Source organism: Epinephelus lanceolatus, chromosome 1 (assembly GCF_041903045.1).
Source record: "Epinephelus lanceolatus isolate andai-2023 chromosome 1, ASM4190304v1, whole genome shotgun sequence".
NCBI classification, from domain to species: Eukaryota; Metazoa; Chordata; class Actinopteri; order Perciformes; family Serranidae; genus Epinephelus; species Epinephelus lanceolatus.
Window position 1 is genome coordinate 32,845,175 of NC_135734.1, and position 13,227 is coordinate 32,858,401.

Here is a 13,227-nt window from a genome sequence, read left to right on the forward strand (position 1 = left end):
ATTCCAGATCAAGTCAGACGTCAGCGCTTTCAAGCTCAGAGTAAAGAGGAACCTTTAGATTCTTCATGTCTGGCTTTTTAACTTTGAACATCAGTTTTTCCCTCTTCATGCTCCTCAGATCTACGAGCACCTGCAGCAGTGAGTGGACACAGAGAGAGGCACTCTGGACCGTGTGAACTCCAACAGATAAAACAGTCTGCTGTCTTTTCACCCTCTCTCTCTCTATTCAATTGCCTCCAAGTATCTTGACAACCTTGCCTGGTATTTTGGCAGCAGTCCCTTGAGTGTTGATGTCAGCTGAGAGAGGGGAGGGAGGGAGGGAGTGAAAGAGAGAGGGGAGGGGGAGGAGTGAGTGGGCTATTCAAGGCACTTGTCCTCTGTCTCCCTCTGAGCATAGAGGAGGGGGAGGCGCACATGCATTGAGAGAAACACACACACACACACACACACACACACACATATACTAGTGGCGGCCACATTTTCGCAGCCTGCTCTTCAGACTGACAGCAGCAAACGGAGTTGAGAGGCAGCACGATAGAGCAGGGGAGGAAGAGAAAGAGAATTAGAAACAAGGGAGGCATCCACAGAGGACACTACACAGGATTCTTCTCCTTTATCTCTCTGGGAGCCATAAAAGGATTCTCCCCTTCTTGAACTGAACTTGCTCTGCTGCTAAGAGGACCTGCACCCTGCTATGGCAGCCCCGTTGGGACATGGGAACACTGTCTCCCCCTCGTCTTGTTCCTCTCATCGTTGGACTATCCCCCTCTGGGCTCTGTTGACCCTTTCAAGCCAAGTGTGGGGCTTTAATCTGGATACTACACACACGCTGCATAAGTTGGGAGACCGTGGCACCTTTTTTGGTTTCTCTCTAGCACTTCACCAGCAGCTTACCCCAGAGCCTCAGAGCTGGTGAGTGGGTGAATGCAGCACTGAGCTTTGTGCCCTGTGTGTCCTTTTTGACTTTTTGTTGCACCTCACACACTCAGTTTAAATGTGTGCGTTCTTGTGTCTGCACCTGTTCCTCCACTATACCACGAAACTTCATTTTTGGGGTGGTAAAAAGCTGAAATTTGAGTTGTGTGGCTGCTACAGTCAGCATTTCTATTCTGCACTGTCCTTGGATTTGCTAAATCATTCTCATAACTGAACTGGGTGCAGGAGTTTTAGTGTGTTTATGTGCGGCATGCACAGCTAGAGCAGCCTGAGTTAACAGACGATGATTTACAGTAAGTGGAGAGTGGATGAGAGTGGAGCTTGTGCTGAATCAGCTGGCAGGCAGTGATTTCAGAAGAAGGGTTTTTAAGTGATTTTTTCAGAGCAGTTCAGGTCTGATGCTTGTTTCACACACGGGGAGTGGAGATATCAGTGTGTCCTGGAGGCCTGTGTGTATGTGTGTTCATAGATGAGATGTGTGTGACTGTTCTCTGATGTGTTTGCCAACAGCTGTTTTGCTGCGTCTCTCAGTGTGACTGGAACACTCATGAGCCCTGTTCCCATCCTCCTAGTATCATGAATTAATTATAGCAGTTCTGCCTGTAAATCTCTGGAAATCTTATGAACGTAAATAAGAGACAGACTTAATATACCTCTCCTGAAGCTTTGCGATTAATATTTCATCTGTTGAGGTGCCAGAGAGACCGTTTTATCATATGGCTATCTATAGTTTTTATCATTACCCCAAAGAGCTATGCTGCATTTTCCACTACAAATTCAGTTGGCACAGCTAAAGCCAGACATTACATGGTTCCAACTTTGAAAGTTTTCGTCAACCTTTACCTTTTAACAGCAACAGAGCAATGCACAGAAATGTGGTACGTGAATATAACCAGCAGTGGCAGAAGTATTCACATTCTGTACTTAAGTTAAAGTGGCAGCACTACAATGTAAAAATACAAGTAAAAGCCGTAAATTTAAAATCCTACTTAAATAAAAGTACAGAGACATTATGAACAAAAAGTACTCAGAGTATCAGAAATAGGTAGGGCTGGACAATATATCAGTCTTATAGGCCGTTTACACGTACACAGTAATTTTGATAAACGAAGACATCTTCCTTCGTTTGTGCCCTTCGTTTACACGCAAACGGAGATTTCTCCTCTGAAAACGAATCTTTCTAAAAAATCCGGCCAGAGTGGAGATTTTGGAAAACTCTGGTTGCGCGTTTGCATGTAAACTGAGATAAACGGAGATAAACGGAGTTATAGGCAGCCGACGTCACAGTATGCACCGGAACTTGCGCCTGTGTCAAAAGTGCGACCTATGTTGCTATGGTGACAATGGATACATGAAAGGCTTGAGCCTCTCGTTACACTGCCACCTACAGGTTTGGCATGCTCTTGTGTATATATACATGGGTAAGTGTAAACGAAGATCTTTTTGAAAAGGGAGACGGTGAAATGTCCGTTTATGAAAATAGCCGGCAACGTGTAAACGGCCTCTTATATTGATATTGTAATATGAGACTATATCATCTCTTGGATGTCAAAGTGTCATAAGTCTTATCTCTTCGTGGTTTTAAAGACTGCATCACAGTAGAGTGATGTAATTTTCTGAACTTATTTTCCGACGGTTTCGCTGTTCTTTTATTTACTCAACTAATCATTATGTTCACATTACTGATGATTATTTATCAAAATTCCATTGTGTAAATATTTTGTGGTTGTCGACCCTATAATGTTGGAATATCAATGGCACAGTCTTTGGTAAAAAAAAAAAAAGAAAAGAAAAACTGAAATAAAAAAAAGTAAATATGTATATATATATATATATATATATATATATATATATATATATACGGTACACACACACAAACACACATATATCACCTAGCCCTAGAAATATGCTATTTACTATGCAAAAAATGACTCCTGTGAGTGTTAAACTATACATTATCATACAGTACAATATCATATTGGATTAATGATGCATTTTAATTAGCATTTTGCTGCTGCAGAGCTTCTTTTCCTGTTGTTATCATAGGTTATATCATTTTAATATAAATGCATCATATTTAGGGGTGAAAAGTATTATATTCCCATATGAAATAGGGTAGAAGTATGAAATTGTATAAAATGAAAGTACAGGTAGCTCAAACTGAAGTTCTGCATTTAGTTAGCCTACTTTCCACACTTGAATATAACAAATGCAACATGGATGTAATGTACATAAGTAAAAAATGAATTCAACCACTTTGTAAATAAACGTCTAGTGTGTAGGATTTAGTGGCATTTTGTTTAGAGGCAGCCAACTGAAAATTCGCCCGTGTGCCATGCGCACATGTGCCCTCGTCTTTCTCCAAGAAAGTCCCCTCTGACATTAAATCTATTCATTTTAACCTAAACCACAACTTTTTTCCTAACCTAACCAAGAGATCCCTTTCTGGTAGTAAGCCCTCAAGAAAACTTTCTCTTGACTACATACCAAGCGTGTAGGAGAACTACTGTGGCTGAAAAGCCTGATCTAGACCAGTGTTTGTCTGTTCTGAGCTACTATAGGGACAACATGGCGGACTCTGTGGAAGAGGGCCACAGTTGGGAGAAATTTTCCTTGAGTGCTTTCTACCAGAAAGGGATCTATTTGTTAAAGGTAGGAAAAACTTGTGGTTTGGGTTAAAACTCAGAAAGGGCTTTGCATCATGTGCAAGAGGACCGAAGAGGTGCTGCTCCCTATGTAGATATAAGCAGCTCATTTTAAGGTAACAAAAACACAGCGGTTCTTAGTTTCAGGTGTTTATACACTGAGGAAAACATAGTTATAAATATAATATTCATGTATATGCCAATATATCCCCCTGAATCCTCCACACTGGACCTTTATTTTTAAGAGTTAGCATAATTTACTACAGGTCCCTGTCTGTTTTGGAGCTCCATATTTAACCGTTGGCTCCTCAGTTTACTCGGGCTGCAGTCACCCTGTCGCCTGGTGAGACCAGGGGAATGACATCAGCATTCACACAGACACACACACAGACAGTCAGAGCGAGGGTCAGGTCACCGTCTGAAACCTGCTCACTGTCCAGCAACATTCCTGGAACTTATTTTAAAAACAGACTAAGAGCTTAAAGTATTGTGTGGCTCACTGCTGTGGCCAAAGTGCAAGAGAGGGAAGACTCCTGAGGAGATGTTGCACCAGAGGAGTTAGTGCCAGGAGGAGACAGGCAATACAGTAAACTGATGTGCTGATGTGATGCAGCTACTGGAAGAGAGTGGGATGAATAATGCTGTTGCCAGTATGCTGTGACATCATATCTACTGTCTGTATAGATGACTTTGTAATGATTTCATCTTCATCTGCTGTAGATAGAAATTCTGAGGTTATTATTACTGATTTCTATTTGAGGGTTTGTGTGAAAGCCACATAGAGAATCTCCAAACACTTCATGAGCTAATTAATGACCTTTTGTCATATGACCAATGTTCTTTTAGTAAGAAATAGAGGAATTTTCGAATTTCTGAGAGCTGTGAGAGTGAGAGTGAACCAAAACAGGATAGCTAAACAATAAGCTGAATCTCGCTCTCAAGCACTTTTAAGGTCTTAAGGTTTTAAGGCCTGCTATGCAGAAACCGTTGCTTTAGCAAAACATTTAAACTCAGCCCTCTCTCCCTACACTGCTTGTCCATACACTGCAAGCTACTAATGTAGGAGCGCTATTTGTTGTAATGGAAAAGTCAGTATTTTAGGAAGCTAACTAAGCTAACTGCTGGCACCTATCTGTCCGACAAAAAAGTGCTCCCTAGTGAGTGTAAAGAGAAAGCCTTTGTCTGCCTTTCTGAGCTTTGACTGCTTGGTGTTTCAGCTTGCTATATTTGCGTTTTTCATCGCTGTGTTAATGATTTTCATGGCTTTCTCTTGGATGCATGTGGCCAATACCTGGTCCCTACATTCTTATAAAGTCCCCACCTCACCTACATGGTGTCACTGTCTGGGGGTACACGCCCATAAATGTCCAAAATACAGCAAAAAAAGAAGAAAGTACAGACAGAGGGCAGTGCCTCTGTTGATAAATACACCACCACACATTTCTAGTGGGTCATAATTGATGACTGACAGGGATTACGTCTGTATGGGCTATGATTTATTGGTTTTAGAAAAAGTCTTCATAGAGGAAAGCTCTGGATTCTGATAATTCTATGTGCTGTAGGAATGTCACTACAACTGATCCCTTTCATATTGTCTTCAGATGGTTGCACTTTGTCATTTGATGCATTGTTATTATAAAAATATTTATTCAAAGTAATCAAATCTGACCTGACCAGTGACTCGGCAGACAGCCAATAAAATTCTGCTGGGAATATAATTCAAAGCTTTTTATTCATTTATGTAACTGTTGCAGTAAAAGAGTGTCACACATAATTAGATCACCATGTATTCATCAATCAGCCAAATTCCCTGAAAAAATACATACATCATGATCTCAGCGTCCTCGCCGGTACAGCCCCGATGACTTGATGATGATTTCATCAGCTCTGTAGACTGTGGGAGCTCAAACATCGACTTTATGTTATTGCACTCTCAGTCAGAGAAATGTATTATTCAGATAGCAACACAGCAATTATCTTTCCGGACTGAATAGTACATTAGCTCTATGATAGTGCCCTCTATGGCTGCTTAGTTTCCAAGATGCTCCCATTGCTCCCATCTCTACTCCTTTGATATGCTGTCTTGAAACGGTTTTCCTCAGACTTACTGTAATTAGATGCCACTGACTCATTTTCTTGCTATAGTATGAAGGTGTGGGTTACTGTCCCCTGTGGTCATTCTGGGTTGTCCTCATTGTGTGTTGTGCCACCAAATTCAATGGTGAAAATGATATCACTGCTTTGATGCTCTGTTCTGTGCTTACTCATGGCTGTGTGAGCTCATGGCACACACAGCCCATAATGTTTAAGTGCTCATACAAATCAGCTTAGTCATGCTCTCTCAATCTCGCTTCTCTGTTTGTTTCCCTAAAGCATCAGAGATGTTATGAGTATATAACTATAAAGCAAGGAATCTCTGTCTGTCTGTCTGTTCATCTGATCTACTTCACACTAGGCAGGTGTATGGGCTCGTGATATCTGATGTGCCTGCAAAATTCCTCCCATCTGTAATATTTTGGTGTGGAATTTACCTCGAGTACGTTCAAAAAGATTGCCGCTGTGACTTTGTACAGTGTTGGGTGCGGGGATTCAGGGCTCTGCAAAGAGTTGAGCAAGTCAACCAAAGCAAGCTGACTGCGGCTCATTGACTGCAGTTTAGATGCTGAATATACTAATGTCATAACCAAACTCTTGGCTCTTCACAGTTGATCATATCATCCATAGCAGGCCAGCTATGGCTCACTGATTGCCATTCACTCTGCGCCACTCTGCCATTGCAACTCAAAGACCAAATCGCTTCGCTAATCTAATTCAAGCTCTGCTTTACAACGGCAGTGGTTAGGTCAAATCAAGCAACTAATACATCTATTTTTCAATTAATACCTCTGCCAAGTGCCATTAGTGTTTCTGACTGTGTGTAGCCACAGTGGGTCTAATATAATACTGGATATTTGAATAAATAATAACACATCATATTTTAATTGTTATATTTTGTGTGTAATATATGAATCTGCAGTGTAACCAGCAACTAGTACAGTGTTTTCTTCTGAAGTAGAAGTAGGGAGTAAGTAAGGATTATACGGTTGAGTTGCATTTTTTAAGCACTTTGGAGACCTTTTGTATGTTATTTCTGGGCACAATGAGTTAGGGTAAGTAAAATATTTCATATCTAAACATCGTAATAAATTAATAGCTGTTTGGAGTCCTTTTAGTTTAGAGGCCTGAGGCAGTTGTCTACCTTTCCTAATGTCATGGTAAAGTTTGCCCCTTGAGTTTTCCCATGAATCAGTGTATTCTGTGAGTAGCAGTGACTTGGGTGTTTGACACACCTACGTCATGGCAGCTGATGGAGAGAATCGCTCAGGATCCAACCAAAGTGTCAAGTATGACGTTGTTTGTTTTAGCCATTTTCAAGAAAGCTGCAAGTAGCAATACCACAGGCCAAGCCATTGGACTGCTCCGAACAGGCGTGCTTTGAACAGACACTGCACTAGCCTCTTCAAAGGCAGGATCATAGAACGTTGTGGAACAGACATTCAGCTTCAGATACAGCTGGCAGGTTGATAATAAATGTCTTTTTGTTCCGTTTTACAGTTTCTCTTCAGTACAGGCTTGTGCCGGCCCCAAATCCTACAGCTTCTTTTCAGTATGGCAGCAAAGGTCAACCCCATGTGACAAGATGATCTCATACTGACGAACGTGCTGAAATGAGATCCTTTTCAGAGACATGCTGGGAGGAAGTAAAAGTATGCCACACTCAATCTGGCTTCTGTAAAGTTTCTATACCATCTCTCTTGGTTGCTGTTGTCCTGAAGGCCCCCAAGCTGAACTTAGGGGGCTTCTTCTCCTGCTGCTGCTGATGCCAGACAGGGGATGAGGTGAGAGGGTATTTCAGTCTGAGTTATGTGCGCGTCTGCTATTTATAAAGCTATGAGAGGTGCTTCTGCTAATAGTTCACTGCCTGGTGAGGACAGGAAGCCCCTGAGCTTTATCCCACCACTGCCAATCTCCCTGAATCCAGCTACTGCTTCTTGTTATACTACAATAAGTCTGCAAAACAGCATGTAAAAGAAAATATGTCAGAGTCGTCTTACGATATGATACATCTTGAGGATATTTAAAGACAAGGCTGTAATGGCAAGTGTTGATAGTGGTTTTGAACGGCCACACTTAAAGGCGAAGTGAAAAGCCTGACATCATAGCAGCGGTGTTGCCAACTTGGTGACTTTAGAGATTTAGCAACTTTTTAGACCCTCGTAGCAACTTTGTTTCTGAAACGCGACAAGCGACGAATTTAGTGACTTTTCAGACCATCAGGGGAAAAGTGAGAGTTGTAATATTGTAATTTGTTCCCATGCATGGTGCTCAGAGTACTCGATGTCCATGGCTCCTCCACCATCAATGCGGGGACTCTCCACCTCTCTCCTCTTGCACCAGGTGTGGGACAGGCAGGAGGAGAGGAGGTGCTGCTTGCCACGGGAGTTCTGTTGTACTGAGTCTCTGTAGTTAAAATGGGCGCTCTCACTACCTAGTTTCAAAGCTCGAGAACATGGTTGACTTCAGTTTTTATGATAAGTTTTAATGCTTCCATTAATGATGTGTGATGATTTCACCAATATGCACATGAGCACATGACATCATCTGATGACTTTGGGTGACTTTGGAGCTAGTGCTAGCTACTGTCATTGGAAAACACTGGCAACACTGCAACCTGCAAGACATTCATTGTGTGGCACTCGGTTGTGTGACAGAAATAGTTGTGTCAAGAATGATAAAAGCTGGAGAGAGAGAGGTTCAAACCCGGACTGTTGTTAAGTTGCAGTTATGGTCCAATTCCAAAGTCAGAAATGTCTGAGGCACGTCTGAAATAGCGTCCTGTCATCTTAAGAATTTACAGTACTTAGGCACAGTGTTGCCTTGAGCTAAATGCTTACTTCAGGATGCCATTGAGCTTACAATGCTTTTTTTTTTACAATTGCTAATGCTTACAAGGTTAAATGTTTACCACGATCAGAATTTTAGTTTTGCACATGAGCATGGCAACAGTTGCGAATTAGCACTAGAACAAAATAAAGGTGAGGCTGGTGTCAGTGGTTTTCCAAAGCACTGGAAGAATTTATGTTTGACCTGATGATGGTGATCGATAAAAGGTTTGGGCATCACCAGAGTTATTACAGTTCATCCTGTTGGAACTCTGCGAACGTGTGTACCACATTTAATGTAAATCCGTCCAATAGTTGTTGACATTTTACTCAATATGAAAAAAAAAACCTCACCATGGTAGTGCTAGAAGAAAAGTCATGGGATCATCAAACCCATTAGTCTTCATCCTCTGGGGACCACGAATGTCTGGCAATCCACCCAGTAGTTGTTTAGATATTTCACTCTGGACCAAAGTGGTGGAGTGATAGTCCCTTACTGCCATTCCTAATAAAAACCCGATGCTGCACTGCACAGAAACAGCTGATTCTGCAAGCTTTTAATGTCATACATCAATATACTTAGAGCAAACCCATGACAGCATGATATAGCATAATGTGTTCTGCATATATAAATGTTTAGCTCACTGCCAAAGGTTTGTAAATCACACTGTATCCAACACGTTCGCTGGAACGCTTCAAGACTTACAGTTTCATGTCACTTCTTTATATTGATTTCAGCCTCTTGATTTAAAGCAAAGGTCTTTTATATTTTAGAGTGCTTTGACAAAGGTGGGGGAAGGCAGGTCGGATGTAAGCCACAAATCATGTGTGATGGATCTCTATCTGGCCTTGAAAGACATCTATTGTGCCTATACTAGCTTACCTTTCCTTTTGTGTTTGGTTTTTAATCAAAGCAGTAATTCTCTTTCTGGATATACCTTTTATTGGAAAATGGTAACGCTGCATCCTGTCAGTTTGTTTGTGGATGTAGCATATTCACACACTGACAAGATTATTAGAGTGTGATTTATCTGAGTGTCAAGCTGTTGATATCAGTAGACGTAGAGTTGGCTGTGTTGCATTGCTGTCAGAAGGAAAGTAGAAAGTCTCAGGTTGCAGTGAGGTTCATGTTTACCAAGGAGCTGCTTTGGTGCCTTTCTGAAGAGAGCCTCAGCTCCAGTGGGGCCGCAGGTAGCCAGAATAATCCCAGACATATAGTCTAAGAATCTAAAAGAGCTATCTGAAGCTGAACAAATCCTCTTATTGAACTGGAGGCTTGATTAACACAGCTTAAAAAACAGGAGTGGAGCGTGGAAGTGATGTTTGGATAACCTCCAAAAGGTTACAGAGATTGCAAGAGAAGTCAACTGCAAAAGATAAGAAACTCTGCAGTCACAGGAGGTAACATTTATTTGTATTAAGTGATAGTTTGACATTTTGGGAAGTGTGCTTATTTGCTTTCACAATCACACAAGTACACTTGACACCAAAGTCCAATTTGTTTGATTAATGTGAGCACTGTGTAACATTCACAGGAACAGTATGCTGAAGTGTGCCTGACTCCACTTGAAAAGGATGTCTTGAGTATAATTCATGTGCGCTCCTGTACGGTACGCATCAGATGTAAACACTAACTGTACCAAAAGTTATGAAATATTTACAATTTAACACTGCTGCCTCTATATCAGACAGCAGTGTAGCCCGCCGCAGACAGACCCAGATTCACTGCCACCTTCTACCTGTATTCGGAGCTCCGGTGGGACGCGACAAGCCCTGCCCAGAGCGCCAGACAGAGCTTTGCCTCGCTGCTCTATTGGCCCCTGGTGACCACAGTCTCTGGGGCAGCAGCGTCTGTCTGCAGCGCCCTTTTCTACAATGTAGCACAACAAAAATGTCACGTAGATGATGACGCATATGGAAGCTAAGTGGAGAGGGGGCAATCGCATGATATGAATCTATCTTACCTAATATGAAAACGCCCTAAAATGTAAAGATTGACACTGACTTTCATGTCGGTGTGCTAAACACAAAGGTGAAGCCAGCAGCAGGTTAGTTTAGCTTAGCATAAAGACTGGAAACAGGTGGGAACAGCTAGCAAGGCTCTGTCTAAAGAAAACAAAATCTACCTACCTGCACCTCTAAAACATTGGTAAAATAAACTGAGGTATGGCAAGACACTTTTTCTGGGAGGTTAGAGGCGCTGGTAGGTGGTTTTTTTTTCTGTTGCACAAAGCCAGGCTAGCTGTTTCCACCTGTTTCCAGTCTTTGTGCTAAGCTAAGCTAAGCTGCAGCTTTATACTTTATATTTACTGTACAGATGCGAGAGTGGTATCCATCTTCTCTCAGCAAGAAAGCTAGTATTTACCAAAATGTTAAACTAGTCCTTTGAGTCTTTTTTAAAGGTAGGGTCTGGAGGATTTTCCGGTTGCTGTTTGTAAACACACATTTAAATTTGGCCCCTCCTATCAGGCTCAACTGCGCGCTGCCCCTACCCCTCCCGGCAGTTGGGTGTTACACAAAATGATTCAAAGCTCAATCCTCACACTACATCAAGCCATATATTAGCTAAACGTAAAGTTATTTGCATCAGTTGATAGTCGGAATTAGCCTCCACAACAAACTACGTAGGAATTACAGTTGTTGTAATGGAAAAGTTGATAAATTAGCAAACTAGCACAAGCTAACCGGCCTGTATTTGGGATTTACCTGTCCAACAGAAAGCAGGCCAACTCCGCGTCAATTGTACATCCCGAGCCTCTCCTTCAATGTTCGAAAGCGGGTGGAAGCCACCCCAATATTCACACGAGTTTTGGCCCGTGCTTTATTGGCTCGGCGTTTTGCCTCACTCACATTTAATTTCCTTTTCTTCGTGGGTACGTCTGTATCCGCCATTGGTAACGCCTCCTCCGGAGCCCGGAGGTACGGAAGAAGGCTTCACAGAACAGGTTCAGGCAAGGTTCGCACTGGTGCACGTTCGGACACGCTCGGGCACGGCACCTGCGCTCTCTCATTGGCTGGGGAAATCTCCGCCCAGAAGCGGTCTGAGCTCACAAAAACATCAAAATATAGTTAAAGGGCAGGAGCTCTGCAAACAGAGTCACCACCACACATGAGTAGAAGCCCATAGGTGATGATTAAGCAGGATTTCATTTGTATATGTCTATATTTTGTTTTGTTTGAAAATCCTCCAGATCCTACCTTTAAGGTTGCCAAGTTATTTTGCTTTTCAGATGTGTTTGGCTTTTGCCTCCATGAGTCAAACACAATGCCCGCTGCACCTTTCAGTACCATTCCTTTTGTTTAATACACATATAAATGTGTGTAAATGGGGCCCAGCATAACTGCCTTGCACATTCATAACACAATGAAGAATTTCTTGGGTTTCATTTGCATTACAATAGCCAAATAAAAGCTTCTTTTTCAGCCTCAGCTTAAGAGTTGAGAATGAACCTTCCCCCTTTTTCCCTCCCTAATTCAATTCATGATTTTTCTCCTGCTCCCTCTCCCTTGTTGCTAAATCTTCCAAAGGCCATTCACAAGACAGCCTCGTAAATGTAGGAGCTCACGCTGTTGCAGTGCGTATTTATAGGAGAGATCAGAAGGAGCAAAGGGTATATAGCATGGGCTTTACAGTCCAGCGTGCACATACACACACACACACACACACACACACACACATACAATTAATACTCTTTACTAGCTCCCACTTACTCTCTGTCTATTTAACATTCTCCCATTCCTCCACGCTGGGCTGCCCGGACAAAAGCTCAGTGGGAAGCAGCGCTGCCTGGCAGAGAGCTTTCAGGAATATTACTCTGCGGACCACGTGCTCAGTGGAGGGAGAGGGACAATCTGCAGAGTCAGGGAGGAAACATACAAGTTAGATGTGATGAAGGTGCAGCTATAGGGATAAAATGTTGGCAGTGTAGGAGGAGCAGGAGCTGATTCTGCATTTGCACTTCAGAGGTAGTTGGCAGATAAAGTCTTGAGAGGGTTTCTGGCATTTTGCATTATCAGAATAAATAATTATTGTCTTTGGTGATACAGTAATGAGTTATGTTTGTGTTCTATATTAGCGTTTAAAGCATTACCTTGAGTTGACTATAAATATGGTATGATCTGAATAATGTGGGGGAGGGTCTGAGGGTCTGACGGGGACGGGAGCTGTGGGAATGAATAAATCATGGAGGTCCTCCCCTTTGATTAAATATGTGTGTGTGCGTGTGTGTGTCTCCATTTGGGTCCGCTCTTGTAAAGACGCAGTTTAATCAATCAGCTGATGCCCGCTCTGCTGGGAACTGATACACAACTGAGATCGGAAAGAAGCCCTGAAAGGCAGACAGGAACAGGAAATTACAAAGGATGTGGAGGCTTTTTGTTTGTATTTATTCAAGGAGATTAGCTGATTGATTATGCAGCAAAGTCTTCGGATACAAATGGTCAAATAACTTTGACATTAAAATATTCTTTATATAGATGACCTTATCACTGTCACTTATCTTTTCTAATTTCCTCGAACAGTTGTGGGTTGAAGAGGTCCATGGATCTTAGCATGTGTCATCATTGTTGGTACTTCGTGTTAGGTTTGAGAAAATTTCTAAATTAATCCGTGAACTAAGAAAAAAGTGTAGAATCTGTCATATATATAACCGTCTCAAAGTTTTCATAAGTTCCAAAGTAAGGTCTATACACACTGGATTTTTTTTGCGATTACAAGTCAGATA

The 13,227-nt window shown here is 42.0% G+C and overlaps 1 protein-coding gene across 3 annotated transcripts in view; it reads left to right on the plus strand.

Moving 5' to 3' along the window:
* Positions 1-419: 419 nt before the first annotated feature.
* itga7 (integrin, alpha 7) overlaps positions 420-13,227 on the plus strand; it is a 53,332-nt gene continuing 40,524 nt past the window's right edge. For 2 of the 3 annotated variants that reach the window (XM_033626937.2, XM_033626938.2), the window contains exon 1: positions 421-912. In XM_033626937.2, coding sequence (XP_033482828.2) covers positions 695-912 — 218 coding nt within the window. In that variant the 5' untranslated portion in view covers positions 421-694. Of the gene's footprint in view, positions 913-13,227 lie in introns of all 3 variants that reach the window. The other variant, XR_004501677.2, reaches the window with a different exon arrangement.